Source organism: Embiotoca jacksoni, unplaced genomic scaffold (assembly GCF_022577435.1).
Source record: "Embiotoca jacksoni isolate LCO1_2020_lvr unplaced genomic scaffold, fEmbJac1.0.p SCAF_31, whole genome shotgun sequence".
NCBI lineage: Eukaryota > Metazoa > Chordata > Actinopteri > Embiotocidae > Embiotoca > Embiotoca jacksoni.
Window position 1 is genome coordinate 4,980,493 of NW_027185383.1, and position 24,130 is coordinate 5,004,622.

General features: G+C 38.8%; 2 protein-coding genes across 2 annotated transcripts; both read right to left on the bottom strand.

Annotated features, from left to right (window-relative positions):
* Window positions 1-640: 640 nt before the first annotated feature.
* On the bottom strand, window positions 641-19,091 carry scp2a (sterol carrier protein 2a). The gene is made up of 16 exons (XM_069164523.1): window positions 18,950-19,091; window positions 17,453-17,510; window positions 17,263-17,334; window positions 16,957-17,088; window positions 16,630-16,694; window positions 16,081-16,207; window positions 15,877-15,940; window positions 15,705-15,791; window positions 15,380-15,530; window positions 15,115-15,262; window positions 14,042-14,149; window positions 10,216-10,369; window positions 8,608-8,704; window positions 6,325-6,454; window positions 3,812-3,891; window positions 641-1,140 (listed from the first exon to the last, which is right to left on the bottom strand). The coding sequence occupies exons 1-16, from the start codon at window positions 18,998-19,000 to the stop codon at window positions 1,045-1,047; spliced, it is 1,620 nt and encodes a 539-aa protein (XP_069020624.1). The 5' UTR covers window positions 19,001-19,091; the 3' UTR covers window positions 641-1,044.
* Window positions 19,092-20,547: 1,456 nt separating this feature from the next.
* czib (CXXC motif containing zinc binding protein) lies at window positions 20,548-23,808 on the bottom strand. The gene is made up of 8 exons (XM_069164466.1): window positions 23,754-23,808; window positions 23,573-23,656; window positions 23,272-23,328; window positions 22,479-22,560; window positions 22,359-22,390; window positions 21,965-22,042; window positions 21,114-21,179; window positions 20,548-20,856 (listed from the first exon to the last, which is right to left on the bottom strand). The coding sequence occupies exons 1-8, from the start codon at window positions 23,757-23,759 to the stop codon at window positions 20,779-20,781; spliced, it is 483 nt and encodes a 160-aa protein (XP_069020567.1). The 5' UTR covers window positions 23,760-23,808; the 3' UTR covers window positions 20,548-20,778.
* Window positions 23,809-24,130: the final 322 nt, after the last annotated feature.

Sequence of the window (24,130 nt, forward strand, 5' to 3'; positions counted from 1 at the left end):
TTAAGAGACCAGTCCAAATGTTTCCTAAATCAGCATCTCTACGTGTATGGCAGCCGTTCCATTCCAGTGTCTGTTGATATATAGATATATATATCTCTATATATCTATATATCTCTATCTCTATATATCTATATCTCTCTCTATATATATATAGAGAGAGAGAGAGAGAGAGAGAGATGTATATATAGATATAGATATATATAGATATAGATATATATCTATATATATATCTACATATATATAGATATATATCTATCTATCTCTCTCTCTATATATATCTATATATAGATATATAGATATATATAGATATATATAGATATATAAATTTATATATATGTATATATATAGATATATATGTATATCTATATCTATATAGATGTGTGTGTGTGTGTGTGTGTATATATATATATATATATATATGTGTGTGTATATATATCTATATCTATATATATAGATATAGATATACATATATGTGTGTATATGTATGTAAAATTAAATGTTTCATTCATGTAGACATGAGTAGTGTGAACCACATTATTTTGATAATAAAATGGTTTCACAATGATAAAAAAGGAAATAGTCTTAGAGTTATTGACATTACTGGGCTATTTTTAAGGAAGAAAAACTCGGAGGTTGTTACTGTGAGTAAAGATTTTATTTAGAAAATTAGATTCTATTCAAAGTTAACTGGCAAAATGTTTAAAGTCAAAAAGATCTTAATTTCATAAACAAACAAGAGGCATATAGAGTTCTCTGATTAGATGATTAATAAAATGGTGCCGGATATTTTAAATTAGCCCCTCTAAAATCTAATTTCAGAATTCATAAGAGGCTGACGGAAACAGCAGCATTAATACAGAAGCGAGAAGTGCGCTTTGATATAAACGAAGCATCTGGCATTGAAACTGAAGGGATTGTCTCTCAACAACGAAGATATTATCAAAGTACTCAATGAACTCGTTGATTAGCAAATTCAATAGGCAACATTTTCTTTCTATAAACTTTAAACAAAGTTTGAACGAAGCAAAAAGCTACTTGAAGGTGTCACAGCTTGGCTTTGCCTGGTGAAATCTGGAGGTTCTGCAGCTTCATAGCCATCCCCATGTTCCCATTGATCTTCAGCTTCCCTTGGAAGAACGCCTGATGGGACAAGAGGTAAGAAAACATTTTTTATTTTTTTTTTAAGTCATTTTAACTTCATCAAATTTCACTTTTAACAATATTTTTGTCACTAAAAGATGCATCTCTGATCAACTGAAACAGAAAGTTAATGAAATATTTTTCTCTCAAACTTATTTTTATTTTCACGAAAACACTGAAATATTCATGACTTCATCCAAATTCAACGTCTTATCACTTGTTCATTTATTTGCCGTTTTACCCCTGCAGTGACTGTGTGCTTTTCTCCATATACACAGGTACTCGCAGAAATGCACTGCATGACAATGCTTATAATGAGGCCAGCACAATCTCTACAGTATATAACAGAAGTCAGTACAGTCCTGGGCAATATTACGTCAATGTCAATGTCAAATGATACAGTAGTGGCATTATCCGAAGTTAAACAGTAGGATATTTGCTTTTATATAAAATTAAAAACTAACAGTTTAGATTAACGATATTAAACCCACAAGCACCATAGCAGGAATTCCGTGCACATTTCATGACTGAGATTACTTTTTTTTTTTATGATTCGTGTCACCTTTTTGTCCACCTTTTTTTCTGATGGCAGACTGAACCCTCCTCATATTGAAGGATACCACCGTTTCCTGGAGAGAGGTTCTGCCACTCTTCAATAAGGCTTGTCAGCTACTCTTTGCCGGAGGGGCGGAGTTGCTCTAACTTTTTTTCTTTAAAATTCCCCAAAGATTTTCTGTTGGATTGAAGTCAGGCACCAGACTTGGCTGGGTCATATTCTTCACTTTTTTTTTGGCAGTGTACTTTGGATGATTATCATGCAGCCGAGCGTCTGGCGACTGGAAGTTATCTTGTCAGAGGGTATTTTGATATATCCACAGGCATTAATGGTACTTCCACAGATTTCATCTCCCCTGCATCTTTTGTACTCCTGCAATCCCATCATTACACGCCCACGTCTGTGCTTCACTGTCTGGGCTGCGCTTTCACTGTGGTCGACCTGACCAGGTTCAGGTCAAGCAAGATGGGCTTCAGCTGTCTGAGCCAAACAAATTTATTTTGGTCACATCTGACCAAATGCTACCAATTTCATCGTGTTTCTTTTCATGTCATTTAGTGAAGTTTAATTTTGCAGTTTCTCAGCAAAGGTTTCTGTGTTGTCCTCTTGTCCTTTGCACAGTCTGAACAGTCACAGAAACAGTTCAGCCTCTGGGCAATACATTAACACAACCCGTAGGTGGACGCTCTGGTGTTCAATGCCGTAACGCTGATTGGAAATCACAGGTGTACTCACTTTCCTTTTGTTTGAATGATCACAAGTTTTCTAATTTGTGTCAGTGGTCACAGGTATATATTTAATTTTGTTGCATTGAGTTTCTACTTTAAGGCCTATATTTTGAAAATATTCTTTCTAAAGTATTTGTTTTTGATTGTATAAAAGAAGAAATTCTCCACTTGTCAACTATAAAGAGTTGATTCAAGTTGGAATCGTTTTACATTTAAGTGATATTGCAGTATTACTCATGTGGACTGGCAGTCTGTTGCTTTAAGACAGGGGTCTCCAGCCCGTCGCTCGTGGGCTACCAGTTGCTCGTTACCCATTTCTGAGTAACTCGTTGAGGGTTCCAACAATATGCAGTGTTTCCAACACGTAGGCTTTATTTAGGCAAGGCGCCCAGATGTATTTACGGCTTTCCAAGTATATTTGGTGATCGATTTCAGCATTTTTATTTATTTTTTTTATTTATTTTTTTGAACCTGTCCGTGACAACGACGCTATCAACGTGATCGATTAACAAGTGGACAGTCTCCCTTTGCTCTCCTTCCACCTGTGTCTACTCTGCACCGTGTCAGTGCAGCAGAGGTTGAGCTCCGCCCTCAATGAAACACAAGAGCTCAGAGGACAGAAACGCGACCTGCGACACGCCTGTGAAATGCAGCAGAGACTCCCACACCGAGTTGAAAAGAAACGGCACAGCGAGGGCGCCAGGGCTGTAAAGCGAGTCTCACTGAGTGGGCGAGAGATCAAAGTTACACCGCTGATCAGCTGAATACTGCGACTTTTCAAATTAAAAGCATTCAGGAAAAAGTTTCCACATGCTGTTTATTTTAAGCTGCTTTAATATAAAATGTCTGTTGAGTGTCAATTTGTTGTTGTTTACATAAAAGAAGCGTAAGAGCTGGTTTGGGTGAAGCTCAGCTTTGTGAATAAATGTTACTGAACATGAGTAGATATTGGATACTTTCATTTTGGCAAAGTAGCTCCCAGAGGAAAAAAGGTTGGAGACCCCTGCTTTAAGAATAACTGTGAACGACACCTTGAAACAGTGCAAATTAATTCAAGACCATAAAAACAGATGGTAATCAGCCTGTTACAGGCAACAGACAACAAACAAGTCTTTTGTGTGCTAAACAACTAGACCTAGACCACCACAAAGAGAATCTTGAGCTGCTTCCAAATGCACTCAAACAGCAGTGCAGTCAAACAACAAATAGGAAAGCAACCTTAATGGCATTTAGGAGGAAATACATTTGCCCTGATGTTACAGAAAAAAAACTACAAGGACAGTGTTACTATGCTTTACAGTAAATATAGGAAATATTTGCCATTGATTTTCTGTTACATTTTGTTCATATGTAAAACAGTGACACAAATGAAATAAATTACACTTACCGTTTGAGGGTTCAACTTTCCTGTCATCAAATCCCGAAGATTCTCGTCACTCATGGACAATGTGCAGTCTGCCTTTTTCCCTTATAGAAAATATTGAAGATAAACTTATTCATTATGGCCAACAACAACAGAATCTCAAATCCATCACAACTAAAAATCGGACAAAAAACAACTGATGTTTGCTTAAATGAGAAGAAAACCAAATGTTACTTTTATATCGTTGCACATTGGAGAAATATTTTAACAATTATGACGAAGCTTGAAAAAGAAAACACTCCAGAATTCCCTCGGCTAATGCTGCATGCAGCACAGAAGGTCAATGCGTTTTCTTTCATTGACGTAACAATTCAGAGAGCTTTATGACTCATGCCGTTTATATTTTGAAATAAAATTGTCCCTGCTGTGTTCTGTTGCTTTTAAAGACAAACGTCTAAATGCTACCATCAGTCTGGTAAAAGGTTTCATATTTTAGACTTTGTTTTGTATTTGCAGTCTCTTGCATATTTGTGAGATTTTAAAGTACCAAAACCCATCTCAATATAGATTTACACCTCCTCCTTAAGCTTCTCTGGAGATCTACCAAAGACAGCCTGTTTTGTGTCCGTGGCTTTAAGAAGCATTGATTTTAATGAACCTCTCTCCTGATTGGCTGACTTCTTTCGAAGTGACACACGCCCGGGCCAACCAAAGCTTTTCTTCGGTCATGTAATTTGCTAGCTCCACGACAAAATAACCATTTGGTGTTTTCTTTCTGATGAAAGGTTGGGGTCATTGAGGGCGGACATATGACATGTTCATTATTTTGTGATAAACCTACGGAAGTCCAAACATATTATTCATAGGTACTGGGCTGTGCGCATTTCTCCGTGGACTGAGCGTTGCACTTTCACTGTATTTATATCAAATCTAACGCTGCTTTATAATCAAAAAAAGAAATGGAAATCTAAATTTATACAATAAGGGACCTTTAAAGCAGAATACAAAGGTTGCAGTCATTATAAAAACAGTTACAGTTCACCCAGAAAGTATTCACAGCACTTCACTTTTTTCCACATTTTGTTATGTTACAGCCTTATTCCAAAATGGATTAAATTCTTTTTTTTCCCTCAAAATTCTACACATAACATAACAAAATGTGGAAAAAGTGAAGTGCTGTGAATACTTTCCGGATGCACTGAACATTGTACTGTACAATAATACTGGAACAACAAGTTTGAGAATCATATGGTAAAAAAAAAAAGATCAGTTAAACATATTTATGCGTGTTGTGTTTTTCTTAGAGGCTTTAAAAGTCAACTGCAAAGTTACAGACTGAACTTTTCACTGTAAAAACTGTCTGGAGATTTCTGTTTGGTAACGCTCCACCGAGGAAATCCATTTTCCTTCCATAAGTGTCAGACACTGTTAAAAATTTGCAATACTACGGCCACTGTTGCCATGTTGCTCACAATTATTAGTCAGCTGCTTTAAAGATGTTTTTTTTTTTTAGCTAAATGAGAGCGAGAAGGTTCAGTGTGTTTACTTCTTGTTTTATGTGTATCGTGATCATCTATAGCATGCTAACATGAACGGTAACATTAGCACAAGAGGAGATGAGTCACATGATCAGAAACCTGACTTGGTAGTGGCAGGTGCACAGTAAGTACCATTAGCTCATAACAGACCAGTTTAGTCTCATTTTCCAAAGCACAAATGTAGTGCTGTGGTACCATAAAGGCAAAACAACAGCACCACGGATGCATTTAGAAAGCCATTTTAAGGTTTTAAACCTTAATGCTTTCCTTTCTTAGGATGTCCCTGAACATTCAGTGAGATGGAGAGGCAGCAGTGATTCAGAAATAATGACTTAGATGCAGCGAACATCACAGGAAACAGTGAGGTGACTCTAAATGTATGCATGTACGTTTGAGTGACGCAATCCGCTTCAATGCAGCTCTGAAATACAAAATCAGGCAGCCAAAGCAGTATCTTAACATCTGAACCAAAAAAAACTCATCTATCTGAGGGGATTCAACGTATTTCTCTTCTGAGCTTCCAAGAAAAAGAGAAAATCAAAAAAGTTGTTCTCTTACAGTTTGTACAGTCTGTTCAGAACATGGTTTACTTCCACAATACAGAGTACAAGATGCGTATCAGTAAGGAATGTGATACGCAGATGTGTGTTCAGTCTATTCCAGAGAGAAAAGCCACGTGAAATATTTTCTACAGTAAACATTCATACAATAAAAAGGCTTGTGTGGCTGAGAGTTGTGGAAATGGGCTGAGAGACTTATTGTGTGAAAATGAACTTCTATTTGTGTCTGGCTTTATTGGTCTGGGTTAAAAGCAGATTTCTGAGAATCCTGTATCTTGGTGAGTCCTGAGAACTTGAACAGAATATGTCACCAATAAAGCAAGATGCAGAAAAACAAGGCCATGGATGATCATTTAAAATGTAGTTTATAATCACATTGCTGACAGCAAAATATCAAACAAATATTTGCAGAGTTAAATAGCTCCGCTAAGATACATACCTGCGTCATTACTGACAGAGCCGCTGCCATTTTTCACATCCACAACCCAAGTCATCTCTTTCCCATCTGGGCCATCCTTCACTTTAAAAGCAAACACTCCACCAATCTTTTTGACAAGTTGCTCTCCTTCCTGCAAGGAGCCGACAGGGTATTTGAGTTAGTTTCCATGAAATAATTCTTGCCACGCAGCGGTTGTAGACAGGCAGTACCTGTCCACACTGCAAAATACATTCTAAAGCCATCCATTGTTTGGTGAGCAGCCTGACAACAACAATTTAAAATCAAAGTTTTGCAGTTGAAACTCACTCGCAGTACTAGAAGGATTCAAGAGGCAGCTGTGTTGTTACTAATATTAAAGTATGTATTCTTCATTATATAACTGCACAAACTAATACCGCAAGCTATACTATAAGGTGTAATTATACGTTGAGACCTATGGGCAGGCTAGCCACGCAGTTTATGTGTAAAACCGCAGACTGTAGATAAAAGTGGATCGAGGGTGCAAGTCTGATAAACGAGGCCAATGTGGAAGTGCCTGAAACTGCAGTAAAAAAAGGCTCCGACTCCGTACACTCCCGTTCAACTTCTCTCATGAAGTACAAAATCTGTAAATTATTTTGATGTCATTTGCGAAAATCCTTCCTTCTTATTAGTTTTCTGGCGGTCCATCTTAAAATAATTCCATCATTAATTTGATTTTGGACCTCAAAAAGTGGTATGTTGGGGTGGAGCGTATCTGTTTGATTGACAGGCCTGTGGTGCAGTCAGGTTTCTGCTATAGGTGGGCGGGCCAAGTGTCCTCGAAGATGGAGTCAGATTCACCTCTCACTCTTCCACAACTCGTCCAACTATGGTCACTTCTGGCTTCAGAAGCGAAGTTCACAAACCAGTAGGTGATGTCACGGTTGATGGCTAGTTGGTAGCAACTCCTCATTTTTTTTTTTTTTTTTTTAACCAGTTGCATTTCACCCCCTAAAAGTCGGTCTTATGGCATCTCAGTTCTGCTCGTGTTCACAAGCAGTAAAGTTAATATAAAGCTAACTATCATCTTCCCCAAACAAACCGAACCATCCTGATCAATAACTAACAGATACACCCTGTGGTGTCTCCTCAATATGCCTCTCTTGAGCGGGTGGGCGGGCGGACGGATAGATAGATAGATAGATAATTAATTAATTAATAATAATTAATCCCTCAGAGGGAAATTTCTACATTACAGCAGCATATACAGGGCAAAGCAATAAAAATGACAATAAAAAATTGAGGTAGTAAAAATATAAAATGTAATTTTTGTAAATGCACATTCTATGCAATAAAAACAGAATAATATTAAATTAAATAAACTAAACTAAACTAAACATTCAGGACTGAACAGAAACCAAATCAATAAGAATATATACATCATGTACATAATCCCACCATATTGCTTTAACAGACCACTCCAACACGCGTCATTACTGTGAGCTGGCTCTCCCCTGCAATAAGAACCGAGGTTTTAGCTCACAGATCAATGACTCAAAAGCACAAATGGCTTCAACGTGGTCTCTCTCAATAAATACTGATAGGTTCTTTTGAATTGAGCAGTGCATTGAACGACTGGCTGTCAGACATACAATACTGGGATATAGTCTGACGCAGTCAGGGAGACTGGGCGTAGTGCCTACCTTTCAAGAACTGTTTTAACACAAACCATGTCCACAGCTAACAGCCACAGTAATGTGCACAAATTGCAGTTACCACACAGTCTTTGCTGTTGCGTCAAAGACCCAATTATCAGCCTTGAACACAGCATACTTTCTGACAGACATCAGACCACAGGACCGATGATATTTTCAGCAACAGGTAGGAAACATTCAATTACATACTGTACAACAGATGTGCACGGTTACTGTGGAGGCTTCATTTTATTTCTTTAGGGCTGCCAATCCACCTCCAAACCATAGTATGTGTCATACCTGCCCTTCAAATCATGTTTACATCATTGTTACCATTTTGTTGTCCTAGTACATACTATGCCTTCATAAAACAACACTTTTCACAACAGTGTGTCCTTATACATATATATATATATATATATGAGTGTCAGTATGACTATACTGCTTTAGAAAAATGAAGACAGACCCCACTTATAAAATACATTTCAAAAGCTTAAGGTTACGCTTAAATTAACTAAACAGAAGAAAAGGGAACTGCATGCAAACTTTCTGCTTTCATAAGATCAAACACGACAGAGCCCCATTTAAGTGTGAGGGCATATTTATTCGTGACGGCATGCTGTTTTACCTGCTGTAGATGTTTCTCGATCTCTTTGAAGACAGGGTAAGCTTTAAAACCTTCCACACCGCTACCTGAGCTGGTGGAGACTGCATGTAGGTGGGAGCTGTAAGAAGCGGAGAAAAAAAAACAGTGTGATACAAAGCAACACAGTCTGAGAACAGAATTATTTTAGCTACCTGAGGTTCAGCTTGGAGTGAGGTACATGCATGAGTCTAAATGTATCACAAGGTGCATGTAATGTGACAAATGGGAACAGTGACAGAACACTGGAACGTATCAACAACATAAGGCCAAATAATGAAGAGAAAGAAAATCAACAATATTCAACTGTGGGTAACATAGGACACATAGCAATGTGGGTTTTAAAACAAGAGGACTGACAATGCTGCTTTGAGTTGTGTACAAACTGCAAATAATGCAAAGAATTCTCTGACTTTTTTCTAACTTGTTTTACAAGGATACAAAACAAGTATCCCTTCAGCACAAAGGACAGACCGACCAATTCAATAATGCACCTTATTACTCCTGTTTATTACTCAACTGCTTTTTGAGCCTGCTAACAGATTTCTTGTCAAATATAATACCACAGTAGAAAAGTAAAATCAAGTCTAAATGTATCTAAATCAGGGATCTCCAACTCACAAACTATCAGTAGCCTATGACCCGGTTCTGAGTAGATCACAGAGGGTTCAAACAATATACAGGGTTTCTCCACACATAGACTTTACTTGTGCAGGTATATTGACCAAGTTTGGCAATCAATTCCAGCATTAATTAATAATGTATTTCTCGATTAACCTGTCCAACAGAACGGTGGTATCAAAGAAATTGATTAACGAGTGAACAATCTCTCCTCTGCAAGGTGTCGGTGCAGCAGAGGTTGAACTCCGTCCTGAGTGAAACACAGAGATCAGAGGACAGAAACTGCAACCGGCACGTGCCCGCAAAACACAGCAGAGACTTCCATACTGAACAGGAGAGAAATGAATGCTCCTAAATTAGGTAAATAACACAAAAACAATATTTGTAGCTCCACCGCAACAGAGGGGCCGGAGCTGTAAAGTCTGTCACTGACTGAGTGATAGTTACACCGCAGTTCGGCCGAATGCAGCGACTTTTCTAGTTAAAATACCTCCCGTTTCACCATAGCCATATATTAGGTTTTGACCTAGACGTGCGTTTCTTTTAAGAGGGACAAGGGATCCCAATCGAAGGGGAAACACAGGATTTCCCTCTTAAATCTTATACTAGAAGACTTTATTTGACAATTTTCAAAGCAGTTTGGCCACACGAGGTTGCGTGCACCGCAGTGCATTTAGGGAACATCTGTGGAAGAGAAAACATTGAAGAAACACACACAGAAACAAGCACGCTCATACTGTTGAATTTAAGCTGTTGTGATACAAAATGTGTGTCGAGTATCAGTTTGCTATTGTTCACATAAAAGAAGCTTATTCAGCTGGTTTAGGTGGAGCTCAGCTATGTGAATCAATATGACTAAACATCAGATCTCGGACACTTAAAATTCTGTCAAAGTGGCTCTCGGAGGAAAAAAGGTTGGAGACCCCCGTCCTAAATGAACTCGCAACAAATCATCTGGAACTGTCTGGTCACCTTGCATCCTGTGGGAAACCCATCTTGTACAGTGCGACAACAACAGCTCCTCCTAAGCCAATATTGTGCTGCAAGGCCACCTTTGCCCCGGGGACCTGCCTCCTGCCAGCCTGCCCTCGGAGCTGCCAGCACAGCTCGGCACACTGGGCCAGACCTGCGAGAGCATAAGCGGGGAGAAACGGACAGAAGGTGAGGGTGACGCCGGTCACTGATTATGTGGGGTAGTCGCGTGGATATGCGAATCATGACTATATAAAACAAGTGGAAAAATGGACACGGCTGTTGTTATCATCGGGCTTTCCTTCTGTAAGCTCTGAATGATTGCGTTTTAACAGGAGGACTGATTCAGACTTTGAAATTCAGAGAAAAAAGCATCCACATTTTGAAAGGTATTAAACAGAGGAAAGATGCATTAGTCTAAAGTTTTGTCTTACACTTACCACAAAGAACAACAAGCATCGCAATTTTTTTTCGATTTGTAAGACACAGTTCTTTACGTATTAATTGAGCCTGCATCCACTGTTTCTTTGGCAGCTGTAAACATGACACTGACATGTTATTGTCTTTTGAGTTGATATGGTAACGTTGTCAGAAAAACATCTGGATTCCTGTTTCCAACCACCTGATAAAGTAGTCTTTTTCTGCGGCTTTCGACTGCATCGCTCTCCCTTCGTTAATGAAAATAATTCAACCATGAGATACGTTGGAAAACTGTGGAAAAGCTAGAAAGTGAACCTTGAGTTTAGAATATTTGATCACAACTGTTGGAAATACAATATGTTGCAAGGATTTGAATCCAGGATGTTACGGTTAACAGATGATACAAGAATATGATCTGTATTAATTATTAACTAATTAAAAAAAAACATGGAGGAGGGAGTCTTTGATTGAGTTGCCTTTGTGAATATCTCTGATGTAGTGTTGATGACTTGGAACAGATGTACTGAGTGAACTGTGAGGAATGTGTGTGTGGGATTGTTTGACTCTGATGGAAACTGATAGTTATGTGGTCGATATGCTTCAATATTATTCCCTTTTTTTTTTAACTCAATAAGCCAAGGTAATAATGAAGAACATCTTTCCTAACTCTAACATCTTAATGAACAAATATGCTAGACTTTTGAGGTAATCCATTTCTTTTCTAATGGACATTGATTTCCTATTTCTGTGTTTCATCAAAGTATATTTGTGCTGCTTTTGTTGAAAATTTGTTTTGTTTGCATGAACATACAGATATATTTAAAAAGTATTCAATATAAGAATAAGTATGGGTTACTTTTCGTGAAAAATAGCCATTAATGTGATACCTATCATTAATTAAAAGGTACTTAGATAACTGAATGCTAACAGAAAACTCCTCCTAAAAGCAATTTACAAAATATCATACGTTTGTTTGAAACAGTCCTCTGACAAAGTAGCTACATCTTGTTGCTGTAATTAAAGAAATATCTACAAAGAAATCAGGAGGGAACATTTAGTCCAGGCTGTTGTCTGCCCTGCATCTGGTTGAGATCAATACCTCTTTCTTTCTAATACAAGTGGGAATGATGTCTCTGATTATGGCTGCAGTCCAGACACCAGAGCATTTTGCAAAGGTGCAACACGATATTCAAACTGAGAGGGGTGACAAGATGACTCCTAATCTGACAACTCACCAGGGGCAGCGCCTACGCCAACGTTATAGCTGAGCATTTCATCCCATCTGCTTAATGAGCTTTTGTATTTTTCCATTATCCCAACAAGCTAAGGGACTTAAGGGTAAATACCTCTACATGGTGCATCTTTCCCATTCTGCAGCACTCTCCTAATCTTTTCTGTTGGGACTAGTTTGTGTGAGTGCAATTTTGTCTGAATGCCAATTGGAAAGTTTATTGCAGCATCCACGAGGCAGTTCATCAAATCAAAAGAGGGCATGTCACTTCACATGTATTATTTACCTGCAATGTAAAGGACCACTTGCCAACCGTAAATTCTTCAGAAGATTTCAAATGCTCTTTCACCGTTACAAAGGGTGATCCCAAGCCTCCGTAGCCTTTTAATTTCTGAATGATAAAGCCATGCACCGCTTCACTAAATACATCAAGCTATGAGTTGGTGACGTCACAGGGGTCCTCGATGTGATGTAAATACATTAAAAAAAAAAATAAGGCAATTGGTTTTCAATATCTGCTCTCAGGGTTTCTTGGGGGGAAGAGGTCAGAGCTTTTCAAGCACGATTAGGAGCAACACCAGAGATCAGATAGAGTTTAGCTGAGAGAGTGACCCAGGAGACAGAAGGAGCATTGATGGCATGAATTGGGAAAGTTAATGAAAAAAATAATCAGGGAGAGGAAGTGATGAGACTGGGACGTAAGAAGCAAGAAAGGCAGAGAGAGAGAAAAATAAATAAAGACAATAACAATAAAAAAAACTAAACTTTTACCAAATAAAGAAGAAAAATAGCTCAGTTTCCCCTTGTTATGTCTCGTTAGCGACTAAGCAGACATGACTATGAATATGTACATGTGCATGGAGAATATGATGCAGAGGCTGGGCGAGCCAGCTGCACTGTTTGCTCAGTGTCATCTCTCAACGGTTTAAAATGTGGACAGATTACAGGGGAGGCTTGCCAAAGTCACAGCAGGCTGCCTCCTTACATGCAGGCTTAGGATCACTTTTACAATCCAGCTGCCCATCAATATGAGACACATGCCACCTAGTGGCCCCTGTGGAAAGTGTTTGGAAAAGTTTTCATCCTTAAGAAGGTGGAGTTAGTGATATGTTTTTGTGTTTGTTCACTCTGCGTTGAGGGAAACCTTGTTTCCAGCTTCAGAAACAGAGATTGCTGCAACTTTGTGTCAGTTACTATGGTAACTTACTCTGTGCGGCTGCTTGCTGGTAGGATTTCCTCAACAAACCTAATAATTGTTTTGTTTTGTTAATTCCCAATGCAGAATAAAATCTTTACAAACTGTCAGCGTGTCAATCAGTTACAGTTAGAACTGTGAATAACTATTGCTCATGTTGTGATTGGCTGCAACAATGGAACATTTGTATCATGGTTATTATGTCTTATGGGAGTTTAGATAAACATTTCTGACAAAATTAAAGTGGTGAGGTAGTAAAAAAACGTTAAGATTTTAAAAATGGATTAAATACAATTTAAAAGTAAGCTTAGTCTTGAGTTCTTTTAAGAGCTATGTTTACATTTCCTACAAGGTGACATGCAGTCATTAACAGACACTTTTTCAACAGCAAATCAGCAAAATCATCTTTACTTGGTCAGACTATGTGGTGACAATTACATGTGTATAAATAAACGTATGTCTTTGAGCTTTACTTTTATACTCCGTTGCTGCCACTTGTGTTTTGTCATTGTCAGGTTACTGTTGAATAAATGTAGTTTAATATTTCCTGGATGACAGCACTTTACATCCAGTTAAGGAAATACGAGTCTGCTAAATGATGAATGAGTAGACGACACTGAATAAATGGAAGTGTAAACATATTGGCACTTTTATCCACTAACACTCTCTTTCACTGCTGCAGCAACGCTTTTTATAGATAAATATGCTTTGTCGCAGATTCATATTTCTACCGCCATTGGATTAAAATGGTAAATAAAGAGCCATTATTTAGCAGTTCTGGAAAGAGTTCTGTCTACCCAGAGGCTCCAGGGCATCTCTCTTAATATGAGCATACATTTTCATCTTGTATAATATATATTAACCCCCATTAATCTACTACATCAAAAAAACATTCACAGAAAAGGTTTTTGACCCTGATGTGACATTTTCACTCCAGCACTGCCAAGCGATTTGCATCCAGAGTTGGAGGTTCTGCGTACCTGTGGCCCCGAGAGGATGTCCTTTGGAGATGAGACCACCACTCGGGTTAACCACAAACTTGCCTCCATATGTGTTGTCGCCTCTGTCAATCAGCTCTCCAGCTTTACCTGCAGAGATAGAACAGAGTACACAGTGAAATGTATGGTACTTTAATGTACAATACTTTATTGTATAAAGCTGATCAAACATTATGAAAGACTTGTATTGTGGATATCAGAGATCTTGGGTTGAGACTTCACTTAATTTTTAGTAGATGTCATTTTGGATCTATGTGAATGATGTTTTTAGCCTCACACCCAAATAGCCTCGTAAATCAATTTTTTTTTAAAAACTGCACGTTCACAGAAAGAGAAAATCATATCCAAAAAAAGCAAATACATATGGTTAGTCTGAAGCACAAATTGATTTTGTTTTGAGTATGGACAGTAAACACAACATTGTCACACACGGTCCAGTCAGCTTAGTGGCCTGCCACTGATAACTCATTTCAGGGGAAACACAAATCTGAAGAGAGGACATTTCTAATTTAGGCCAAATTTGATGTCAAAGTATTTTCCTAAAAGTAGAAACCTACTGTTCAGGTAAGAGAAGGATGGTGGAGCCCATATCCATTCCTACTCTAAGGTTAGGTTTCATTCATACATTTTAAACACCAGTCCCAATACCTTGACTTTGACAGCGGTTTCTGAGTGATACATTTTTCTGCGACAATTTTATTATATCCATTTTAACAGAAAGAAAATTATATTGTACAAATCCAATCTTTAGTTTCCATGCAGTTTAAAGGTGGAGAGTTTAAGCCAGGTTTTTTTTTTCTGGAACTGCTATTTACAAATGTCTCCTAAAAGCCCCACATGCAGGCTTTTAGTGCGGATGTTGCCTAGGCATCAAATCTGTCAACAAGTGACAAGCCATTTTTCCGATACTTGGTGGTATTGAAGCATTTCAGTCGCTGCCATGAAGAAGTATCAAAGTTTGGTACCCAGCTCTATCCTGCTCTAATCCCCCAACAGCTTTAAAAGTTTTAAAATATCTGAAGAATGAAATAGGGTTTCAGGAGCTCCGGTCTCACCCTCTGAACACAACCCCAAGGCTTCATAAGTGATGAGCTCATTGGCCGAGAAGCAGTCGTGCAGCTCGACCACATCAACGTCACTTGGCCTCAGACCCGCAGCCTCAAAGACCTTTTTAGCCGCCAACCGAGACATGTCAAATCCCACCTGGATGGAAAAAGGGTTTTAATCCATGGCTGCTGTCAAATCATCAATTCAACTGTTACGACATGTATGAGCTCTGTGAATTTTCGGAAAAAAACATTTCCCTTTTTTTGTTTTTACCATCTTAATGCAGCTGTTTTCTTCAAATGTGGAGGCGAGGTCAGTCACCATCTGTTGGGCCACAATCTCCACTGCCTGGTTCTCCAGATGGTGTTCCCTAACAAAGGCCTCGCTGGCCAAAACAGCAGCTCCAGCACCATCTGATGTCGGGCTGATGAGACGAAGAGCAAGACAAACAGACATGGTTATGTCAGAATCTGGTGACTCAGAATCTGCACTACGACCAAGTAGAAATTAGTACTTGCAATCCTCTGCCCTGACATAGTTATATTCAAGACTTGATTAATTATCTCAAAAAGAAAAGACTCCATTTATTGATTCTTACCAGCACTGCAGAAGAGTGAGAAAGTCAAACACCTTCCTGGAGTTCATGACCTGATCCAAACTGTACTCCTCCTGGAACTGGGAGTAACTGCATGAAGGTACACAAACACACTTAGATAATAATAAACTCATTGTGAAGAAATAGACTGTTAACTGTGTTAACTGTGCATTACGGGTTGTTGGTGGAATGTTTGTGGTTTTTCCAGGCGATTTTGGCAAAGTGTTCTGGTTTTGTGCCTGTAAGAGGTATAAACATTGACACAAACATTTACAAAGAACGTCTACCATTAAAAAACTAAATGAGGATAATGTCACTTTAACCGTAGCTTTCATATTTTAGACCTGGTAAGTAACTACTCTATTCAGTACACACATACCATATTTCTCCATATGTTCCCTGCCAGCGTTACCAAACATCTGTGGTGCTGGCGGTGCTGCCACCATCCCGTAGCTGTTGATCATCACTTCCATGTGCTTGTCCATGGGATTGGTCCTGTCCATAAACTAAAAACAGGTGTGCTTTCAGAAAATGTTCACTTGGTTTTTCACTTTGTAAAAAAGAATGAGGCGCAGTTATTCAAAAACAACCTCGTGTTTAGCAGTTTGGAAACAAGTGTGTCAGAAAACAAGTGTGTCAGGAGAACAACCATCCAGCTTACAAAAACTACAGGATCTAGACGCAAAAAAAAATCAACACCTATAGACTGTATAGGTGTGCAATATACTGTATGTATTTATGTGACTTTTCTACACCTCAACATTCAGTGCAACAACATATTTGATTGATTTGATTTCTCTATATTATTCTTATTATTACTATAATATTCTTCTGAAATTTGTCTTGTACCTCAAGCAGTACACTGTTTCACATAGAGAAAAAAAAAAATATAGCACATATCATATATGTATAGATTTACTGTATATACCTTCGCAGACAAAGAACCCCTCTCCATCTTCTCAAACCCAAGAGCAAGCACACAATCGGCAACACCTGCAAAATAACGTGAAAAGTATAGATTAGGAAATATGCTGCAGAAGCTGATTAAGATCTGTCTATACATATTTCAGTACTTCTTTCTGTTGTGAAAACCTTACCTTACTGGAATCCAAATATATCAGCGTTAATTCAGTTTGACCACAGCAACCAAGTGTCTATTCTGGAGCAGACTGCTCCCTTTTAGAAACCTCCTTTTTTCAAATACTTTAAAGTTTTTGGTGGTTTGTCACTTTTAAGGCCTCCTGCCTTGACTCACCTCCCTGGACCAGCTGGCGTGCCATGAAGAGAGCGGTGGAGCCCGTGGAGCAGTTGTTGTTGACGTTCATGATGGGGATCCCGGTCAGACCCAGGCTGTGGTAAATGGCCCTCTGCCCACAGGTTGAGTCCCCTGAGACAGCGAGGTGGAGGATGAGATATTAATCCTCACTTATTTTACTTTCTATACCCAGAAATGTACATGGAAGAGATGCACAATTATTTATTTAGCACATACGAGGTCACATAAGAGCGCATATATGTGCATGGGAATGACTGACAAGTGACCAGTGACTGGAGGTCTTACCATAGACGTATCCTACACAGGCTTGTTCAATAGCTGAATATGGGATTCCTGCATCTGCTAGAGCCTTTTGACCTATAAAAGTACGTAGACACACAGTGATATAATTATTATATGTTACATACCAACACAGTGAAAATATTCAGATAGGATATCTTATGAGTGAACATCCATAAACTGTGCAGATAAGCACCTGCTTCCTTGGCCATATCAGGGTAGTCGTAGTTGTCTCGGGCTCCAGGTTTGTCAAACTGCAGCCAAATAGAAAAAACATACAGTCACTGAAAATCAGTGTTTACATAGAGTAACCTGTTTCTTAAAAAAAAAAAAAAAACTCATTTTACAACACTTCAAATCTTTTACATGATATACTTAAAACAGATTTAATGATATAAACAGATTTAAAATGACAGACAAGAAACAGACACAAAAGGCAGCCTGCACAGCATCAAATATTATTTTTCTGGGATTAAAAGCCCAACAGGAAGTGACAGCACTACTACAATATGAATGTGTCATAGGAGATATATTTGTGTGTATACAAATCAGTTCGCAGGTAAGACAGGGGCATGGGGGGAGGGGGGGGCTTGTACCGACACAAATTACAGCTTCTAAAAAAAAAGATGTGAATTATTTGTGAACAGGGCTGCAAATAATGTTTATTTCAATTATTGGTCAGAATGTCAATTATTTTCTCAAGTAATCTCCAATTAGTTGTGGGGTCTTTAAAATGTCCAAAAATTGTGAAAATTGTTAACCCAGTGTTTCCCAAAGCCCAAAAGTGAAGGCTAAAATGTTTTTTGTTTTTTTTGACCCAACCAACAATCTACAACCAAAACATATTCCCTTTGTAATCCCGGAGGACTAAAAGGAAAGTCAAACAATTACTCGATTATATATGTATATATATATATATATTGTTTTAAATGAACTAATTGTTGCTGCTCTATTTGTGAACCCTTATTTAAATACGTCAAACTAACATGAACTGAGCAGAGAGGTAAAGTTAGTGTCGCCGTGATGTGACTTCATCCAGAGGCGTGAAAACTATCCTCTACAAAGGGACAGACTCAGATAGTTAAACAGCTGTGTGTGTGTGTGTGTGTGTGTGTGTGTGTGTGTGTGTGTGTGTGTGTGTTGAAATCATTGAAGAAAACAGTGACTGCTGGTCTGCGTGAAGATCTTTGGCACAGTTTATAACTCCGTTGACCATGAACTATGGACTTTATATGTAGCCCCGGCAGGCATGGGGGTAGTGACCCAAAGCACGGGAATACATTGTGCCCACAGTTTCTGCTAAATAACTCACTAAAACAGACAGTTTTTCATGTATATAAACACAAGCTGCAACAAGTTTACTTTATAGTTTAAATTATATTATTATATTAGCTGGCTAATATATATATATATATATATATATATATATATATATATATATATATGTGTGTGTGTATTGCCAGCTGTGACACCGTTGAAACTTTCAGTGCAAGTCATGTGCACCAAGTCTGCCCCCCCCCTCCAACACCAAGGACTCTTAACGAGCCACCATTTACTTTATAAAATAGAAAAGATGAAGTTTTAAAGTGGAACATGTTGAATGAGCTGCTATGGTTGATTTAGCAACCGTGCTAGCTTTTAGGTCTGCACGGTGTATTTCACGCCCTAGAAGTGACAAAACACCGATATTTACCTTCGTCATGCCCACACCGATAACAAACACTCTGTTCTTCCCGGGCGCCATCGTGCTTCTCTTCTGCAGCCGCCGTCCACGCAGACAGACACGGACGGAGAACACAGGGAGGTCCGCCGAGCAGCACCGGCAGCAGCTCGGAACAAAGATCCTCTATGTTCCCGGACGATGTGTCACTCTGTGGCAAAACAACACCTCCGCTGTTGTGGGAGTGCCTCCCCTCTTCCGCAGTACAGCCATAATATCAAACCAGAGTGAAGTTCTTCCAACTAGTCGCGTGTGATAACTATATAATAATACAGCGTTTTATTGTGATCAGTTCTGACTGCAGTTAATTTAGTCAACAACAACAAAAAAATAGCCTGAAACAGCCTAGTTTTCTGTAACTGATCTGGATTGAAAGAAATTCCATTTATATTGACATACTGAAGGTATAAATATCAATGTATTTTGTTGAATAATTTAATTAACAAATGTATAATTTAATCATTACATTTAAGTGTGTATGTTTTTGTTTTTTTTATTGTATGAACTTTTCAACTTCTGTATTTTTTTGTTATTTTACCGCGATCATAAGTTTGTGTTATTTCAAACTTGTAATATCCTTTTCCAGTGACGCAGTGTTTTGCTTTAAGACAGCTCTGTGGACAAAATAAGATAAGTTGCTGACTTTGTAGTTGAGCTGAAGTCGGAGCAAGTTTAAACTGAGATGTTGACAAGCAATTGCTTGCGCTGAACAAGTTGTTCTTCAATAGGTCCACTTTGAGATTGTGCGATTCTGTGCTAGGTTATGTTTACAATAATACAACATATATGTATGCCATATCATATTAATTATATATAGGTCGTATTATCAACTATTAATCCTAAGGGGTAGATGAAAGGCTGTGTTTGTGAATGAGAGTGAAAGTACTGTGCCAAACCAAAAGGTCACAGGAGGGGGTCGGCAACCTGTGGGGTCACATACTGTTGTTCTTTGAGGCATAAACAGGAACAGACAGCTGTCTGGAGGACTCCAGGGTGTGAAGGAAGACAACCACCACCTCCACCAACCAACAAAGGACACATCAACACACATGACTTTTTGGTGTCTGGACTATAAGAAGACTGGGTCAGGGAAAGTCAGGAGGTCAGACTTCGTGAACTGACACATACTCTGTTGCGGTCAGGGAAACATAGTCTGGACCCAGAGCTCTGTAAACTGATTATTCTGTTGCTGTTAAATAAATATCTTGAAGCCTGACATATTCTCCTATTGCCTCATTAAAGAACACGCAGGACTGGGGGCTGACACATATTGGCTTTGTACTAGCAGGAGTCCGAGTCCAACAAGATACAAACAAGTTTGTACCACAAACAAAAGAATCTGTCAACAGAACTGATTGGAGACATTTCTACAGCTTAAGACCCTTGAAATAGGTACAAAGTAAGACGTCCTCAGATACTCACCATTTGTAAATAGTAGCCTTCATCAGTATCTTAGTACTTGCTATGAATTTCTAAAGTACTTACTTCATACTACATATTGCCGAGTGTTCAATTTATGCCGATGAGGGAGTAAAAGCAACAAAACAAAAAACAAAAATCACAACTCAAAATGTTCTCCATTCAATTTTATTGAGGCAATGAAAAAAAGCCTTGTCCATTGAGCATGTTGATCATTCCATGTGTGTGGTCAACCTGTCTTGTTTATCCACACCTTACTGTCCATCAGCAACCAAACAGAGCCATCTCAGGGTCTGAAGTGTCCTGGTTACCAGGAAACAGGCCTGGCGATGATTGGCTGTAGTGTTCATTCGCTCACCTCCGAGGCTCATCCCGTGGTGACGTCAGCATTTGATGAACTTGTGCGTGACCTCGTATATTCCCACCGACTCTTTGACTTTCTCGTCATAGTCCGTCCAGTCCTAAAATGTTCCAAAATGAGGGTCAACTTTGAATGGCACTGTCTGTCCCTGTAAACACTACTGGGATTAATCAATAGTCCTTCTCAGATACTTCGCAAATCACTGAAGCAGCCACATAAATACAGGAGATCCCTCACTCAGCACATGTGAACAACATCCCAAAGCGCAGGATTGACAGTTGAAATTCTGTTTTACGTTAAATATTGTACGAAGTTAACTTTTTACAGTGAGTAACAAGTCGTTCCTCCTGCACTCACTTTTTCTAGTAGGTTGATTTCAGGAAACTTTGTTCCGGACTCTGCTCCTTCTGCAGCGAAGCCAGCCTGAAGGAGGAAATCAGAAGTTATCTGGAGCTCAGAACATGGTACAGAAGTTGCATATATATATATATATATATATATATATATAAATATATATAAGTCACAAACGTCATAGTGGCAATCCACTGTGACGTCACCCATTGGTTTGTGAACCGCCTTGATAGAGCGTCCAGCCGAGCATTTTGGCTGTCGCCATCCTAGTTTTTTGGAACCAGGTGTGACCATATTAGAATGAGCTGGGGAGGAGCAAAGGGAAGGAGCAAAGGGAAGGAGCAAAGGGAAGGAGCAAAGGGAAGGAGCAAAGGGTGGATCTGACTGAGGACCTGCCCATCTATTCCGGCAATCTGGCTGCACCGAAGTTCTACATTGGCTTCACTTTTCAGACCAGGAGACTCCGTTTATTTTTTTTATATAAACTCTAAGGAAATGGGTGAAATGTGATTTTATAGAAATATCTGACATTTTGCTTAAAACATAAATGTTGCTCCAATAGTTGAAAAAAGGACAACAATACAGAGCTGTTCATAAGGTGTATTGCAATCTGAGAGTGCTGCCTGTTTATCCATAAAGTCTCAAAGTCACCTGCGGATGTTTGGATATAATGTTTTCACCTGATTTCACCTCATTTACCATTTACATGAACCTATGTTACATAGCTTCACTGTCTGAGACCTCTCGCTATAAACTTTAGCAACAGAATTTAAGAAACAGATGAGGCAGAACCCACACTGTGCAATTAATACCACACACACACAATATAAAATGAATGTTTAAACAAAGATTCTCACTTGTGGTTGGAAGTCGATGGGCTCCAGACCTCGACACTCAAACTGCACCATTGTCTTGAAGCGTTCGCTGTCCTCGGCCTTCAAGTGAGCCCAAATACAGAGAAACACCGTAAAATAAACCTGCTTCTCTTTGACAGGAGCTGCTTTTCATGATTAAGAAACAAAGAAAACAGAAAGCAAAAAGCATAGATTCATGCATTTATTACTCAAAATAAATTTCTATATTTATATTCCTATTATTTCCTAACACAATTTAGCCATTATATGATTAATTTAAATGATCAGTGTCTGCTGAAATGATAATGAAAAGAGGGTGATTTTGAATGGCAGCTTCGGAGCAACTGGAAACATGCGTGTCTGGCTTCATGTAAATAGATCGGACATGTTTGCTTACATTATAAGGGGTGATTGTGTCTCCCAGGATATCTGTAAGAAAAAAAAATTATATTTGATAAATTCAGTTATCACCTCAGAAAATGAAGTCAAAAGACTCATGTGGCATGTAACTATCTACCTATTGAATTGTCCCTGGCACAAAGTTTACACTTCTGCACCATGCTGGCGCTGCCTCTACCTCCTTTTAGAGGCACACTCTCCTACGAAAACAAAAACAAAACAGGTTAGACATTGTACATTTGAGCACTGTGCTATCCTATGCTAGTCTTTGCTTAAAATAATACTATATATATGTATGCCATATTATATTCCTTATATACAATCTCGTATTAATCAACTATTAATCCTCAGGCGTATGCAACAGGCTGTTTCTGTAGAGGTCAGCGAGACTGCTGAGGTCAGCGATACTGCTGGGGTCAGCGATACTGCTGGGGTCAGCATGCTGCTGTGCATAATAACGAGGCCACAGGCTGTAACGGTTGACTGTACGACAAATAGTTTCACCTCCCGTCTTTCTTATTTCTTCCAAGTCATAAAACAGGAATAAGTTACTGACCTGAGCAAAGGACACATCACCATACATGACTTTTTGGTTCCTGTACTATAAGAAGACCGGGTCAGGGAGAGTCCGGAGATCAGACTTCGTGAACTGACACATACTCTGTTGCGGTCAGGGAAACATAGTCTGGACCCAGAGCTTTGTAAACTGATTATTCTGCTGCTGTTAAATAAATATCTTGAAGCCTGACATCTTCTCCTATTGCCTCATTAAAGAACACGCAGGACTGGGGGCTGACACATATTGGCTTTGTACTAGCAGGAGCCCGAGTCCAACAGCACTTTAAAAAAAAAAAAAATGTTTTTAAAGGTTTGGCAAACTGCATGGACACAACGATGACTTATATCCTTACCACTTGGGTCACATACTGCCATTTATCTGGGACCTCGCCACAGTTTCCGCATTTCAGCTGATTTCAGAGGAAAAGAAAAAAAACAACCTATTATAACAGTGAGAGTGAGACAAAAGAGTGCAACATATCCATGCCAGAAATTTAAAAAAAATAAAAAATAAATACAGAATGCTATTTGATACAGTTCATCTTTAAAGACAGCAATTTAAACTGATCAAATCTTGAATACAGATATAAGGGTGAGAGAAAGATGAAAGCATGTAGAGGTAAGTTAGCACGCTGGCTTTGACAGCTGTCCTACCTTCAGAAACCAGCGGAAGTCGTCGCCCAGCGGCCTCACGTTGGTGATATTCTCCATGGTGGCTTTAAACTGAAGCCCGAATTTCTGCCGAGCAGAGGACAACATAAGAAGTTAAATGTGACACAGAAATAGGAAAACTGGAGCAATGTTTACTGCAGAAACACGGAGCAGTGATACTGACCACCATCTTGACGCTTCCACGCTGACGCGTTCAGGACCCCTCGGAAATTATAACATCAGGCTTCTTTTCTTTTTTTTTCGGTAAAGTTACGTGACAAAAGTAGTAGCTTGAATTATTTATCTTTTTTTTTTTTTTTTTTTTTTTAAGAGATTTTGCAGCACAGCTTTGTTTTAGCATTAATGTAGATGGAAATTAATATTGGAAAACGCATCAATATTTTCAACAGGTATTTTTCACTGCTGTCATAATAATAATAAAAGGCACAGGTGTAACTAAGAACATTAAAAGGGACTGAATTCAGAGGAGTTATTTTCAGTGTCCTGATCTAGCCCACTGTCATTCTTCTGGGACACGAGATTTTCCTTCTCTGTAAAGTC